The sequence below is a fragment of the Ranitomeya imitator genome, chromosome 4, assembly GCF_032444005.1.
Source record: "Ranitomeya imitator isolate aRanImi1 chromosome 4, aRanImi1.pri, whole genome shotgun sequence".
NCBI lineage: Eukaryota > Metazoa > Chordata > Amphibia > Anura > Dendrobatidae > Ranitomeya > Ranitomeya imitator.
Genome location: NC_091285.1, coordinates 6,866,455 through 6,879,283, shown reverse-complemented (window position 1 = coordinate 6,879,283; position 12,829 = coordinate 6,866,455). Strand labels below are relative to the sequence as shown.

The 12,829-nt window shown below is 59.4% G+C and overlaps 1 protein-coding gene across 4 annotated transcripts in view; it reads right to left on the bottom strand.

Annotated features, from left to right (window-relative positions):
- The window catches only part of TRIM24 (tripartite motif containing 24), a 38,812-nt gene that overhangs the window by 2,224 nt on the left and 23,759 nt on the right, over positions 1-12,829 (bottom strand). The window contains exons 7-18 of one of the 4 annotated variants that reach the window (XM_069762830.1): positions 9,709-9,855; positions 9,452-9,566; positions 7,879-8,165; positions 7,613-7,786; positions 2,061-2,225; positions 1,826-1,955; positions 1,680-1,737; positions 1,302-1,473; positions 894-1,210; positions 412-541; positions 261-335; positions 26-178 (exon numbers count right to left, since the gene is read on the bottom strand). In XM_069762830.1, the coding sequence (XP_069618931.1) occupies positions 26-178; positions 261-335; positions 412-541; positions 894-1,210; positions 1,302-1,473; positions 1,680-1,737; positions 1,826-1,955; positions 2,061-2,225; positions 7,613-7,786; positions 7,879-8,165; positions 9,452-9,566; positions 9,709-9,855 (1,923 nt within the window). The remainder of the gene's footprint in view (positions 1-25; positions 179-260; positions 336-411; positions 542-893; positions 1,211-1,301; positions 1,474-1,679; positions 1,738-1,825; positions 1,956-2,060; positions 2,226-7,612; positions 7,787-7,878; positions 8,166-9,451; positions 9,567-9,708; positions 9,856-12,829) is intronic. The other 3 variants (XM_069762831.1, XM_069762832.1, XM_069762833.1) reach the window with 3 other exon arrangements.

Sequence of the window (12,829 nt, the reverse complement as noted above, 5' to 3'; positions counted from 1 at the left end):
TGGATGTGACCACGAATCCTCTCACCTCGTTGAACTCTGCGCAGTTCCTGAAGATCAGCCGGATGTCGCTGACAAATTCGTCCGCCCGCGAGTAGTGCAGTGCTCCGCTCGGCTGCAGCTTCCGCTTTATGTGCGACAAATCCATCGGATTCTTTATTATTCTGTAATAATCAGGCACCTGAAAGAGCGAAATGCGTCATTGCTGCTGTCTATTGCTCTCTGTTATCAGCCACGCGCAGACGCCAAGTACACCCCCTTACCGTGAGTGGGACAGGTTCTTGGAAGGGCAGACTCATCTCGTGACAGAAGAGGTACAGCAGGATCCTCTCGCACTTCTGCAGACAACGGGGGACACAGGCGTTAATCCCACGTCCGCGACCCAAGACAAGGGCTCCCCAGACGGACACTTACTCTCTGATCCATCGGCGCCATGACGGTCACACCCCCGAGCTTCCTCTTCTCTGCCAGGGCAGGGTCGTCACAGTCATATTCCACTTCTGGCTTGGAAAGATCCCGGCAGAAGGTGCAGAACCACTCACCGCTGAAAGAGCAGTCAGGCATGAAGTTACTGGCACACTGCAGCAAACTATCAGCTCTCACACCCGCTAACAGTCAGTTCTGGAGGGTTTTATACCTCTGCTTGCTTTCAGTGAGATTTATCGTTTACAGTAACTGACGGTTCGTTACAATGTGTCAGTGCAGCTACGAACCAACAGCCTGGAATCAAGGATAGATGCGTTTCCAATGTGCCTGCTCATAGAGGATTACACTGACGCATTGTAGCAAACCCTCAGCTGTGAGTATTAGCACAAGTTTCCGCATTCGCTGACAGCAAGTGGTGGTGCAATGTTTCCCATGATGAGAAGGCCGATGGACGGCAGGAGGTTCCTGACCTGGGGAAGTTCATCAGCGTCGGCACGTGGCAGGAGAGATGGAAAACTTTGGGGCACTTCTCGCAGCAGAGCAGCTCGCCCCCGTTCTGGCAGACCGCGCACCAGTCCTCGTTGGGGTCGTCCTCTTTGCCGCCGCTCTCTGTCACGTGGTTCTGAGACATCCAGTCGGTGGATCCCGACAGCGAGCCCTCCTGTACCACGTGGCGGTCGCCGGTGCTGTCCGGCGTGTCGCGCCGCGGCCCCGCGTCAAGCTTGGTGGTGCGATTACCGTTTCTATCGAGCAGCATGGAAGTTAGGATGCTCGTCGAGTAGTCTGGCTGTAAGAAGGAACAGATGTGTGAGGATGGGAGTAGTAGTCCAGGAGAACACTGCTGCCCACGGCCCCCAGCAGAGGCGGCCGTCACTTACGTTGCGGGGACGCTGCTGGCGCCGGTTGCCCTGTTTCACCACCACCACTGGGTACTCGAGCGTTTCGCTGTCCACGCTGTTCTCAGATTTGATTTTGATCGGCTCCAGTCGGACGATCGGGACTTTGTGTGTGGAGTCGGCGCCTCCGCTCGGTTTGCTGAACGACCCTGTGCTGCAAAACGGAGCAGAGGACCCGGGGAAAAGGGGTAAATGTCTCCGAAAAAAATAGTATTAGTCTACTCCTGAAATACTCTGTGCAGCTGGGGAGATGCAGCGATGCCAAGTAATTCCCATTCTTCTATCCCAAATCAGCAGCGTCCTCTCCTGACATACTCTGTGCTGCAGGGCACTACACAAACCCAGGAAACATGCACTTACCTTTCGCGACTGCCCACACTGGATATGCGGATCGGCGGGTGAATGCCGGCCATGGAGCCTGGTGGTGGGAAGAGTCCATCATTATATTATTCATTATAACCGAAAGTAAAGGGTTAAATCGGATTATAAGCCGTGTGCTCCCGTACCCAACGGAGACGGCACCGAGGAGTTGGGAGACTGGACCGTGCGGTGTGACGCCATGCGGTGCTGGTGGCTCTCCATGGCGATGTCTTTACGCATCAGCTTGTCCAGCGTCATGTGGTCGGTGCTGTCGATCTGGAAGAGAAAGGAAGCATTCAGTGAGCGCAGCTCTGGAGTCCTAGCGCAGCACTGAACGCCCCCCGGGGTCGGCAATGACGGGAGCTCTGGAGCCGCACTCACATCAGGCAGGGGAGGGAGGTTGAAGGAATTCGCTGCAGAAGACAACAACTCCATGATGGGCGAGGGCAGGCCTTTCCCATCGCCGCTGGTGATGGTGGGACTGGACGGAGTGTAGCTGCCGGCGGCGGCCGGGTTGGGGAGGGTCTGGTTTCCAGTGACCTGCCACTGGAGAGACGCGGACGGTTAGGACCGAGCGCTGCAGTGACGGCCACCAGACGAAGCATTTAAAATTTTTGATGCGGCACTGTGGCGTCCCGACAGCGAAGCCCGCACCGCGGCGTCCCGACAGCAAAAGCCCGCACCGCGGCGCCCAGACAGCAAAGCCCGCACCGCGACGCCCAGACAGCGAAGCCCGCACCGCGACACCCCGACAGCAAAGCCCGCACCGCGGCACCCAGACAGCTAAGCCCGCACCGCGACGCCCCGACAGCTAAGCCCGCACCGCAATGCCCCGACAGCAAAGCCCGCACCGAGACACCAAAGCCCGCACCGCGACGTCCCGACAGCGAAGCCCGCACCGCGACGCCCAGACAGCGAAGCCCGCACCGCGACACCCGAACAGCAAAGCCCGCACCGCGACACCCCGACAGCAAAAGCCCGCACCGCGGCGCCCAGACAGCAAAGCCCGCACCGCGACGCCCAGACAGCGAAGCCCGCACCGCGACACCCCGACAGCAAAGCCCGCACCGCGGCACCCAGACAGCAAAGCCTGCGACGCCCCGACAGCAAAGCCCGCACCGCGACGCCCCGACAGCGAAGCCAGCACCGCGACACCCCGACAGCAAAGCCCGCACCGCGACGCCCCGACAGCTAAGCCCGCACCGCGACGCCCCGACAGCTAAGCCCGCAACGCAATGCCCCGACAGCAAAGCCCGCACCGAGACACCAAAGCCCGCACCGCGACGTCCCGACAGCGAAGCCCGCACCGCGACGCCCAGACAGCGAAGCCCGCACCGCGACACCCGAACAGCAAAGCCCGCACCGCGGCGTCCCGACAGCAAAAGCCCGCACCGCGGCACCCAGACAGCAAAGCCCGCACCGCGACGCCCAGACAGCAAAGCCCGCACCGCGACGCCCCGACAGCAAAGCCCGCACCGCGGCACCCAGACAGCAAAGCCCGCACCACGACGCCCAGAGAGCGAAGCCAGCACCGCGGCACCCAGAAAGCAAAGCCCGCACCGCGGCACCCAGAAAGCAAAGCCCGCACCGCGGCACCCAGAAAGCAAAGCCCGCACCGCGATGCCCCGACAGCAAAGCCCGCACCGCGACGCCCAGACAGCGAAGCCCGCACCGCGACACCCCGACAGCAAAGCCCGCACCGCGGCACCCAGACAGCAAAGCCCGCACCACGACGCCCAGAGAGCGAAGCCAGCACCGCGGCACCCAGAAAGCAAAGCCCGCACCGCGGCACCCAGAAAGCAAAGCCCGCACCGCGATGCCCCGACAGCAAAGCCCGCACCGCGACACCCCGACAGCAAAGCCCGCACCGCGACGCCCCGACAGCTAAGCCCGCACTGCGACGCCCCGACAGCTAAGCCCGCACCGCGATGCCCCGACAGCAAAGCCCGCACCGCGACACCAAAGCCCGCACCGCGACGTCCCAACAGCGAAGCCCGCGACGCCCAGACAGCGAAGCCCGCACCGCGACGCCCAGACAGCGAAGCCCGTACCGCGGCATCCCGACAGCGAAGCCCGCACCGCGACGCCCAGACAGCAAAGCCCGCACCGCGACACCCGAACAGCAAAGCCCGCACCGGGGCCCCTTAGACAGCGAAGCCCGCACCGCGACGCCCAGACAGCAAAGCCCGCACCGCGACGCCCAGACAGCGAAGCCCGCACCGCGACACCCAAACTGCAAAGCCCGCACCGCGGCACCCAAACAGCAAAGCCCGCACCGCGACGCCCCGACAGCTAAGCCCGCACCGCGACGCCCCGACAGCAAAGCCCGCACCGCGACACCAAAGCCCGCACCGCGACGTCCCGACAGCGAAGCCCGCGACGCCCAGACAGCGAAGCCCGCACCGCGACGCCCAGACAGCGAAGCCCGCACCGCGGCATCCCGACAGCGAAGCCCGCACCGCGACGCCCAGACAGCAAAGCCCGCACCGCGACACCCGAACAGCAAAGCCCGCACCGGGGCCCCTTAGACAGCGAAGCCCGCACCGCGACGCCCAGACAGCAAAGCCCGCACCGCGACGCCCAGACAGCGAAGCCCGCACCGCGACACCCAAACTGCAAAGCCCGCACCGCGGCACCCAAACAGCAAAGCCCGCACCGCGACGCCCCGACAGCTAAGCCCGCACCGCGACGCCCCGACAGCAAAGCCCGCACCGCGACAGCAAAGCCCGCACCGCGACGTCCCGACAGCGAAGCCCGCGACGCCCAGACAGCGAAGCCCGCACCGCGACGCCCAGACAGCGAAGCCCGCACCGCGGCATCCCGACAGCGAAGCCCGCACCGCGACGCCCAGACAGCAAAGCCCGCACCGCGACACCCGAACAGCAAAGCCCGCACCGGGGCCCCTTAGACAGCGAAGCCCGCACCGCGACGCCCAGACAGCAAAGCCCGCACCGCGACGCCCAGACAGCGAAGCCCGCACCGCGACACCCAAACTGCAAAGCCCGCACCGCGGCACCCAAACAGCAAAGCCCGCACCGCGACGCCCAGACAGCGAAGCCCGCACCGCGACACCCAAACTGCAAAGCCCGCACCGGGGCCCCCTAGACAGCGAAGCCCGCACCGCGACGCCCAGACAGCGAAGCCCGCGGCGCCCCGTCAGCGAAGCCCACACCACGGCGCCCCAACAGCGAAGCCCGCACCGCGACACCCAGACAGCAAAGCCCGCACCGCGACACCCAGACAGCAAAGCCCGCACCGCGACACCCAGACAGCGAAGCCAGCACCGCGACACCCCGACAGCAAAGCCCGCACCGCGACGCCCCGACAGCTAAGCCCGCACCGCGACGCCCCGACAGCTAAGCCCGCACCGCGATGCCCCGACAGCAAAGCCCGCACCGCGGCACCCAGAAAGCAAAGCCCGCACCGCGATGCCCCGACAGCAAAGCCCGCACCGCGACACCAAAGCCCGCACCGCGACGTCCCGACAGCGAAACCCGCACCGCGACGCCCAGACAGCGAAGCCCGCACCGCGACACCCGTACAGCAAAGCCCGCACCGGGGCCCCCTAGACAGCGAAGCCCGCACCGCGACGCCCAGACAGCAAAGCCCGCACCGCGACGCCCAGACAGCGAAGCCCGCACCGCGACACCCAAACTGCAAAGCCCGCACCGCGGCACCCAAACAGCAAAGCCCGCACCGCGACGCCCAGACAGCAAAGCCCGCACCGCGGCACCCAAACAGCAAAGCCCGCACCGCGACACCCAAACTGCAAAGCCCGCACCGGGGCCCCCTAGACAGCGAAGCCCGCACCGCGACGCCCAGACAGCAAAGCCCGCACCGCGACGCCCAGACAGCAAAGCCCGCACCGCGACGCCCAGACAGCGAAGCTCGCGGCGCCCCGTCAGCGAAGCCCGCACCACGGCGCCCCAACAGCGAAGCCCGCACCGCGACACCCAGACAGCAAAGCCCGCACCGCGACACCCAGACAGCAAAGCCCGCACCGCGACACCCAGACAGCAAAGCCCGCACCGCGACACCCAGACAGCAAAGCCCGCACCGCGACACCCAGACAGCGAAGCCTGCACCGCGACGACCAGACAGCGAAGCTCGCGGCGCCCCGTCAGCGAAGCCCGCACCACGGCGCCCCAACAGCGAAGCCCGCACCGCGACACCCAGACAGCGAAGCCCGCACCGCGACACCCAGACAGCAAAGCCCGCACCGCGACACCCAGACAGCAAAGCCTGCACCGCGACACCCAAACAGCAAAGCCAGCACCGCGACACCCAGACAGCGAAGCCTGCACCGCCACGACGGCGAAGCCCGCACCGCGACACCCAGACAGCGAAGCCTGCACCGCGACGACCAGACAGCGAAGCTCGCGGCGCCCCGTCAGCGAAGCCCGCACCACGGCGCCCCAACAGCGAAGCCCGCACCGCGACACCCAGACAGCGAAGCCCGCACCGCGACACCCAGACAGCAAAGCCCGCACCGCGACACCCAGACAGCAAAGCCTGCACCGCGACACCCAAACAGCAAAGCCAGCACCGCGACACCCAGACAGCGAAGCCTGCACCGCGACACCCAGACAGCGAAGCCTGCACCGCCACGACAGCGAAGCCTGCACCGCCACGACGGCGAAGCCCGCACCGCGACACCCAGACAGCAAAGCCAGCACCGCGACACCCAGACAGCAAAGCCCGCACCGCGACACCCAGACAGCAAAGCCTGCACCGCGACACCCAAACAGCAAAGCCAGCACCGCGACACCCAGACAGCGAAGCCTGCACCGCGACGACCAGACAGCGAAGCCTGCACCGCCACGACGGCGAAGCCCGCACCGCGACACCCAGACAGCAAAGCCAGCACCGCGACACCCAGACAGCAAAGCCCGCACCGCGACACCCAGACAGCAAAGCCTGCACCGCGACACCCAGACAGCGAAGCCTGCACCGCGACACCCAGACAGCAAAGCCTGCACCGCGACACCCAAACAGCAAAGCCAGCACCGCGACACCCAGACAGCGAAGCCTGCACCGCGACGACCAGACAGCGAAGCTCGCGGCGCCCCGTCAGCGAAGCCCGCACCACGGCGCCCCAACAGCGAAGCCCGCACCGCGACACCCAGACAGCGAAGCCCGCACCGCGACACCCAGACAGCAAAGCCCGCACCGCGACACCCAGACAGCAAAGCCTGCACCGCGACACCCAAACAGCAAAGCCAGCACCGCGACACCCAGACAGCGAAGCCTGCACCGCGACGACCAGACAGCGAAGCCTGCACCGCCACGACAGCGAAGCCTGCACCGCCACGACGGCGAAGCCCGCACCGCGACACCCAGACAGCAAAGCCAGCACCGCGACACCCAGACAGCAAAGCCCGCACCGCGACACCCAGACAGCAAAGCCTGCACCGCGACACCCAAACAGCAAAGCCAGCACCGCGACACCCAGACAGCGAAGCCTGCACCGCGACGACCAGACAGCGAAGCCTGCACCGCCACGACAGCGAAGCCTGCACCGCCACGACAGCGAAGCCCGCACCGCGACACCCAGACAGCAAAGCCAGCACCGCGACACCCAGACAGCAAAGCCCGCACCGAGACGCCACGACAGCAAAGCCCGCACCGCGACGCCCCGACAGCTCCGCTTGCTGTAATTGAGCGGCGATGCTCGTCTGCTGCATTAAGTGAGTACTGATCACGTCCTGCAGAGATCCAGCTCTTAACCCGTTAATAGCCAATCAGCTTATTTCCTCCCGCCACACCTAAGTGCTCGGAATAATTTTTCCATCGCCCAATTCAATTGTAGGTATATGTGCCGAAAAACAGAAAAATAGTCGGAAAGTAAAAAAAAAAAAAAAGGGGGCGATTTCACATTTTAAAGGAGATATATTGGTGTCGGGCCCCGCTGACAGGACGGTGCGGGCTCGTACCTGCTTCATGGCGTTCTGCGCTATGTAGGGCAGCCTCACCAGGTTGGACCCCGCGCCTCTCCTGGGAAGGTTGTGAAGCTCGGGGGCAGGCTGTGGGTAGCGGGGAGGCTGGCCGCTCATCGCCACGCCATTGGCCCTCGGATTGACGTTCTGGACAGTCACAAATCGTTGCCCCTGATGGAGGAAGTGCAGAATGAGAAGAGCGCAGTGTCAGACCACAGACAGCTCTGCGTGGGAGCTGCGTACACAAAACATTACAGTCGTACCTGGATATGAGCCTGCGGTGGCGGCTGCTGCTGCTGGGGGCCGGGCCCCTGGACTCTTGGATTATTTACCATCATGGGTTGAGGTGGTGCATTGGTATTCATACGTCGCTGCACCTGCTGCCGCTGGGCAAGGAGCTGCTGGTGCATGTGCTGCAGGCGGAGCTGCGCCAGGTTGATCTGAGATGGAAATTTGGATACCTGGTGGCCGGGTGGGTTCCCCTGAGTATTGTGGCCCTCCACAGGAGGCGTCTGCTGAGCCGACTCCCCATCTTCAACAACCAGAGAACCTGCAAGAGTGGAGGAAGGTAAAGCAGCCATACCGCCCAGGCCCCCAAACAACTAGCAGTGCACATTCGGTGCCCCCCAACATCACTGCTCATTCACAGACCGTCCCCTCCACACTGCACCAGCCAGGCACAGTCCGCGCCCCTCCACGCAGCACCAGCGAGCCACAGTCCGCGCCCCTCCACGCAGCACCAGCGAGCCACAGTCCGCGCCCCTCCACGCAGCACCAGCGAGCCACAGCCCGCGCCCCTCCACGCAGCACCAGCCAGCCACAGCCCGCGCCCCTCCACGCAGCACCAGCCAGCCACAGCCCGCGCCCCTCCACACTGCACCAGCGAGGCACAGCCCGTCTTCCCTCCACGCAGCACCAGCGAGGCACAGCCCGTCTTCCCTCCACGCAGCACCAGCCAGGCACAGCCCGTCTTCCCTCCACGCAGCACCAGCCAGGCACAGCCCGTCTTCCCTCCACGCAGCACCAGCCAGGCACAGCCCGTCTTCCCTCCACGCAGCACCAGCCAGGCACAGCCCGTCTTCCCTCCACGCAGCACCAGCCAGGCACAGCCCGTCTTCCCTCCACGCAGCACCAGCCAGGCACAGCCCGTCTTCCCTCCACGCAGCACCAGCCAGGCACAGCCCGTCTTCCCTCCACGCAGCACCAGCCAGGCACAGCCCGTCTTCCCTCCACGCAGCACCAGCCAGGCACAGCCCGTCTTCCCTCCACGCAGCACCAGCCAGGCACAGCCCGTCTTCCCTCCACGCAGCACCAGCCAGGCACAGCCCGTCTTCCCTCCACGCAGCACCAGCCAGGCACAGCCCGTCTTCCCTCCACGCAGCACCAGCCAGGCACAGCCCGTCTTCCCTCCACGCAGCACCAGCCAGGCACAGCCCGTCTTCCCTCCACGCAGCACCAGCCAGGCACAGCCCGTCTTCCCTCCACGCAGCACCAGCCAGGCACAGCCCGTCTTCCCTCCACGCAGCACCAGCCAGGCACAGCCCGTCTTCCCTCCACGCAGCACCAGCCAGGCACAGCCCGTCTTCCCTCCACGCAGCACCAGCCAGGCACAGCCCGTCTTCCCTCCACGCAGCACCAGCCAGGCACAGCCCGTCTTCCCTCCACGCAGCACCAGCCAGGCACAGTCCGTCCCCTCCACGCAGCACCAGCCAGGCACAGTCCTTCCCCTCCACGCAGCACCAGCCAGGCACAGTCCTTCCCCTCCACGCAGCACCAGCCAGGCACAGTCCGTCCCCTCCACGCAGCACCAGCCAGGCACAGTCAGTTTAAAGTTACCTAGGTTGAAGATGCGTTGTGCCCAGGAGTTTGCATCACACAGAAATTGAACCTTGGTTCTTATGATTGTGAAGTCGCAGCGGGCGTGCAGCAAGTGCTGGAGTCGATGAGTGATCTGAGTGTGGAATATCAGAATTACTACAAGCTTCAAACACCCAAGATCAGCTCCGAAACTGCGTAGCGTTGTCTATGGGTCTTACACTTCAGCCAATGGGAAGGCCCAGATCAATAAAAGCCCCACTGCGACCCAAACTCACCAGCCGCTTGCTGAACAGGAGCGCAGTACTGCTGCCGCTGGACAACGCCCACTTGGAGAAATAGATAACGTGCTCCAGCTGCTTGGAGTAGCAGTCTGCCTCACTCTGCTGCTTTAGGAGCTTCATCCTCCGTTCCTTGGTCAAAGACTGAGAAAGAAGCTAAAGTCAAACTCATTCATAGGAAAAGGGTAACAGACTGGGCGGTCACTGGTGGAGTGCAGCTCTGGAGCAAAATTATAATAGTAATACTGTATGTAACTGAGGATCAGTAGTGTATGTGCACAGTGACTGCACCAGCAGAATAGTGAGTGCAGCTCTGGAGTTTAATACAGGATGTAACTCAGGATCAGTAATGTAATGTATGTACACAGTGACTGCACCAGCAGAATAGTGAGTGCAGCTCTGGGGTATAATACAGGATGTAACTGAGGATCAGTAATGTATGTACACAGTGCCTGCACCAGCAGAATAGTGAGTGCAGCTCTGGAGCAAAATTATAATAATAATACTGTATGTAACTGAGGATCAGTAGTGTATGTACACAGTGACTGCACCAGCAGAATAGCGAGTGCAGCTCTGGGGTATAATACAGGAGGTAACTCAGGATCAGTAATGTAATGTATGTACACAGTGACTACACCAGCAGAATAGTGAGTGCAGCTCTGAGGTATAATACAGGATGTAACTCAGGATCAGTAATGTATGTACACAGTGACTGCACCAGCAGAATAGCGAGTGCAGCTCTGAGGTATAATACAGGATGTAACTCAGGATCAGTAATGTATGTACACAGTGACTGCACCAGCAGAATAGTGAGTGCAGCTCTGGAGTATAATACAGGATGTAACTCAGGATCAGTAATGTATGTACACAGTTACTGCACCAGCAGAATAGTGAGTGCAGCTCTGGGGTATAATACAGGAGGTAACTCAGGATCAGTAATGTATGTACACAGTGACTGCACCAGCAGAATAGTGAGTGCAGCTCTGGAGTATAATACAGGAGGTAACTCAGGATCAGTAATGTATGTACACAGTTACTGCACCAGCAGAATAGCGAGTGCAGCTCTGGAGTATAATACAGGATGTAACTCAGGATCAGTAATGTAATGTATGTACACAGTGACTGCACCAGCAGAATAGCGAGTGCAGCTCTGAGGTATAATACAGGATGTAACTCAGGATCAGTAATGTATGTACACAGTGACTGCACCAGCAGAATAGTGAGTGCAGCTCTGGAGTATAATACAGGAGGTAACTCAGGATCAGTAATGTATGTACACAGTTACTGCACCAGCAGAATAGCGAGTGCAGCTCTGGAGTATAATACAGGATGTAACTCAGGATCAGTAATGTAATGTATGTACACAGTGACTGCACCAGCAGAATAGCGAGTGCAGTTCTGGAGTAATAATAATAATTTTATTTATACATAGTATAATACAGGGTGGTACAGGGTGGTGAAGTGTGAGTGTGTGTGTGTGTGTGTGTGTGTGTGTGGTGTGTGTGGTGTGTGTGGTGTGTGTGGTGTGTGTGGTGTGTGTGGTGTGTGTGGTGTGTGTGGTGTGTGTATCTATATCTATATCCATACACACACACACACACTAGCTGAAGAGCCCGGCGTTGCCTGGGCATAGTAAATATCTGTGGTTAGTTATAGCACCTCACGTCTCATTTTCCCATCACGCCTCTCATTTTCCCCCTCACTCCTCTCATTCCCCCCTAACACTTGTCATTTCGACCTCACATCTGTCATTTTCCGATCACTACACTATTTTCCCTCACTCCTCTCATTTTGCAATCACACCTTTTCATTTTTACCTCACACCTCTCATTTTCACCTCAGTATATACATGTTTGTCATCTCCCTTATATATAGTATACACCTGTATGTCATCTCCTGTATATAGTATATACCTGTATGTCATCTCACCTGTATATAGTATATACCTGCTGTGTGTCATCTCCCCTGTATATAGTATATACCTGTATGTCATCATCTCCTATATATAGTATATACCTGTATGTCATCTCCTTCTATATATAGTATATACCTGTATGTCATCTCCTCCTGTATATAGTATATACCTGTGTGTCATCTCCCCTGTATATAGTATATATCTGTGTGTAATCTCCTCCTGTATATACTATATACCTGTATGTCATCTCCTCCTGTATATAGTATATACCTGTAGGTCATCTCCTCCTGTATATAGTATATACCTGTGTGTCATCTCCTCCTGTATATAGTATATACCTGTATGTCATCTCCTCCTGTATATAGTATGTACCTGTATGTCATCTCCTCCTCTATATAGTAAATACCTGTGTGTCATCTCTCCTGTATATAGCATATACCTGTATGTCATCTCCTCCTGTATATAGTATATACCTGTAGGTAATCTGCTCCTGTATATAGTATATACCTGTGTGTCATCTCCTGTATATAGTATATACCTGTATGTCATCTCCTCCTGTATATAGTATATACCTGTATGTCATCTCCTCCTGTATATAGTAAATACCTGTGTGTCATCTCTCCTGTATATAGTAAATACCTGTGTGTCATCTCTCCTGTATATAGTATATACCTGTGTCATCTCCTCCTGTATTAGACCGCATTCACACGTTATTTGGTCAGTCTTTTTACCTCAGTATTTGTAAGATAAATTGGCAGCCTGATATATCCCCAGCCAACAGGAAGCCCTCCCCCTGGCAGTATATATTAGCTCACACATACACATAATAGACAGGTCATGTGACTGACAGCTGCCGTATTTCCTATATGGTACATTTGTTGCTCTTGTAGTTTGTCTGCTTATTAATCAGATTTTTTTTTTTGAAGGCTAATACCAGACTTGTGTGTGTTTTAGGGCGAGTTTCGTCTGTCAAGTTGTGTGTGTTGAGTTGTGTGTGGCGACATGCATGTAGCGACTTTTGTGAGACGAGTTGTGTGGCAACATGCGTGTAGCAACTTTTTGTGTGTCGAGTTGCATGTGACAGGTTAGTGTAGCAAGTTGTGTGCAGCAAGTTTTGCGCATGGCGAGTTTTGCGCGTGGTGAGTTTTATGTCTGGTGCCTTTGAGTATGTGCAAGTTTTGTGTGAGGCAACTTTTGCATGTG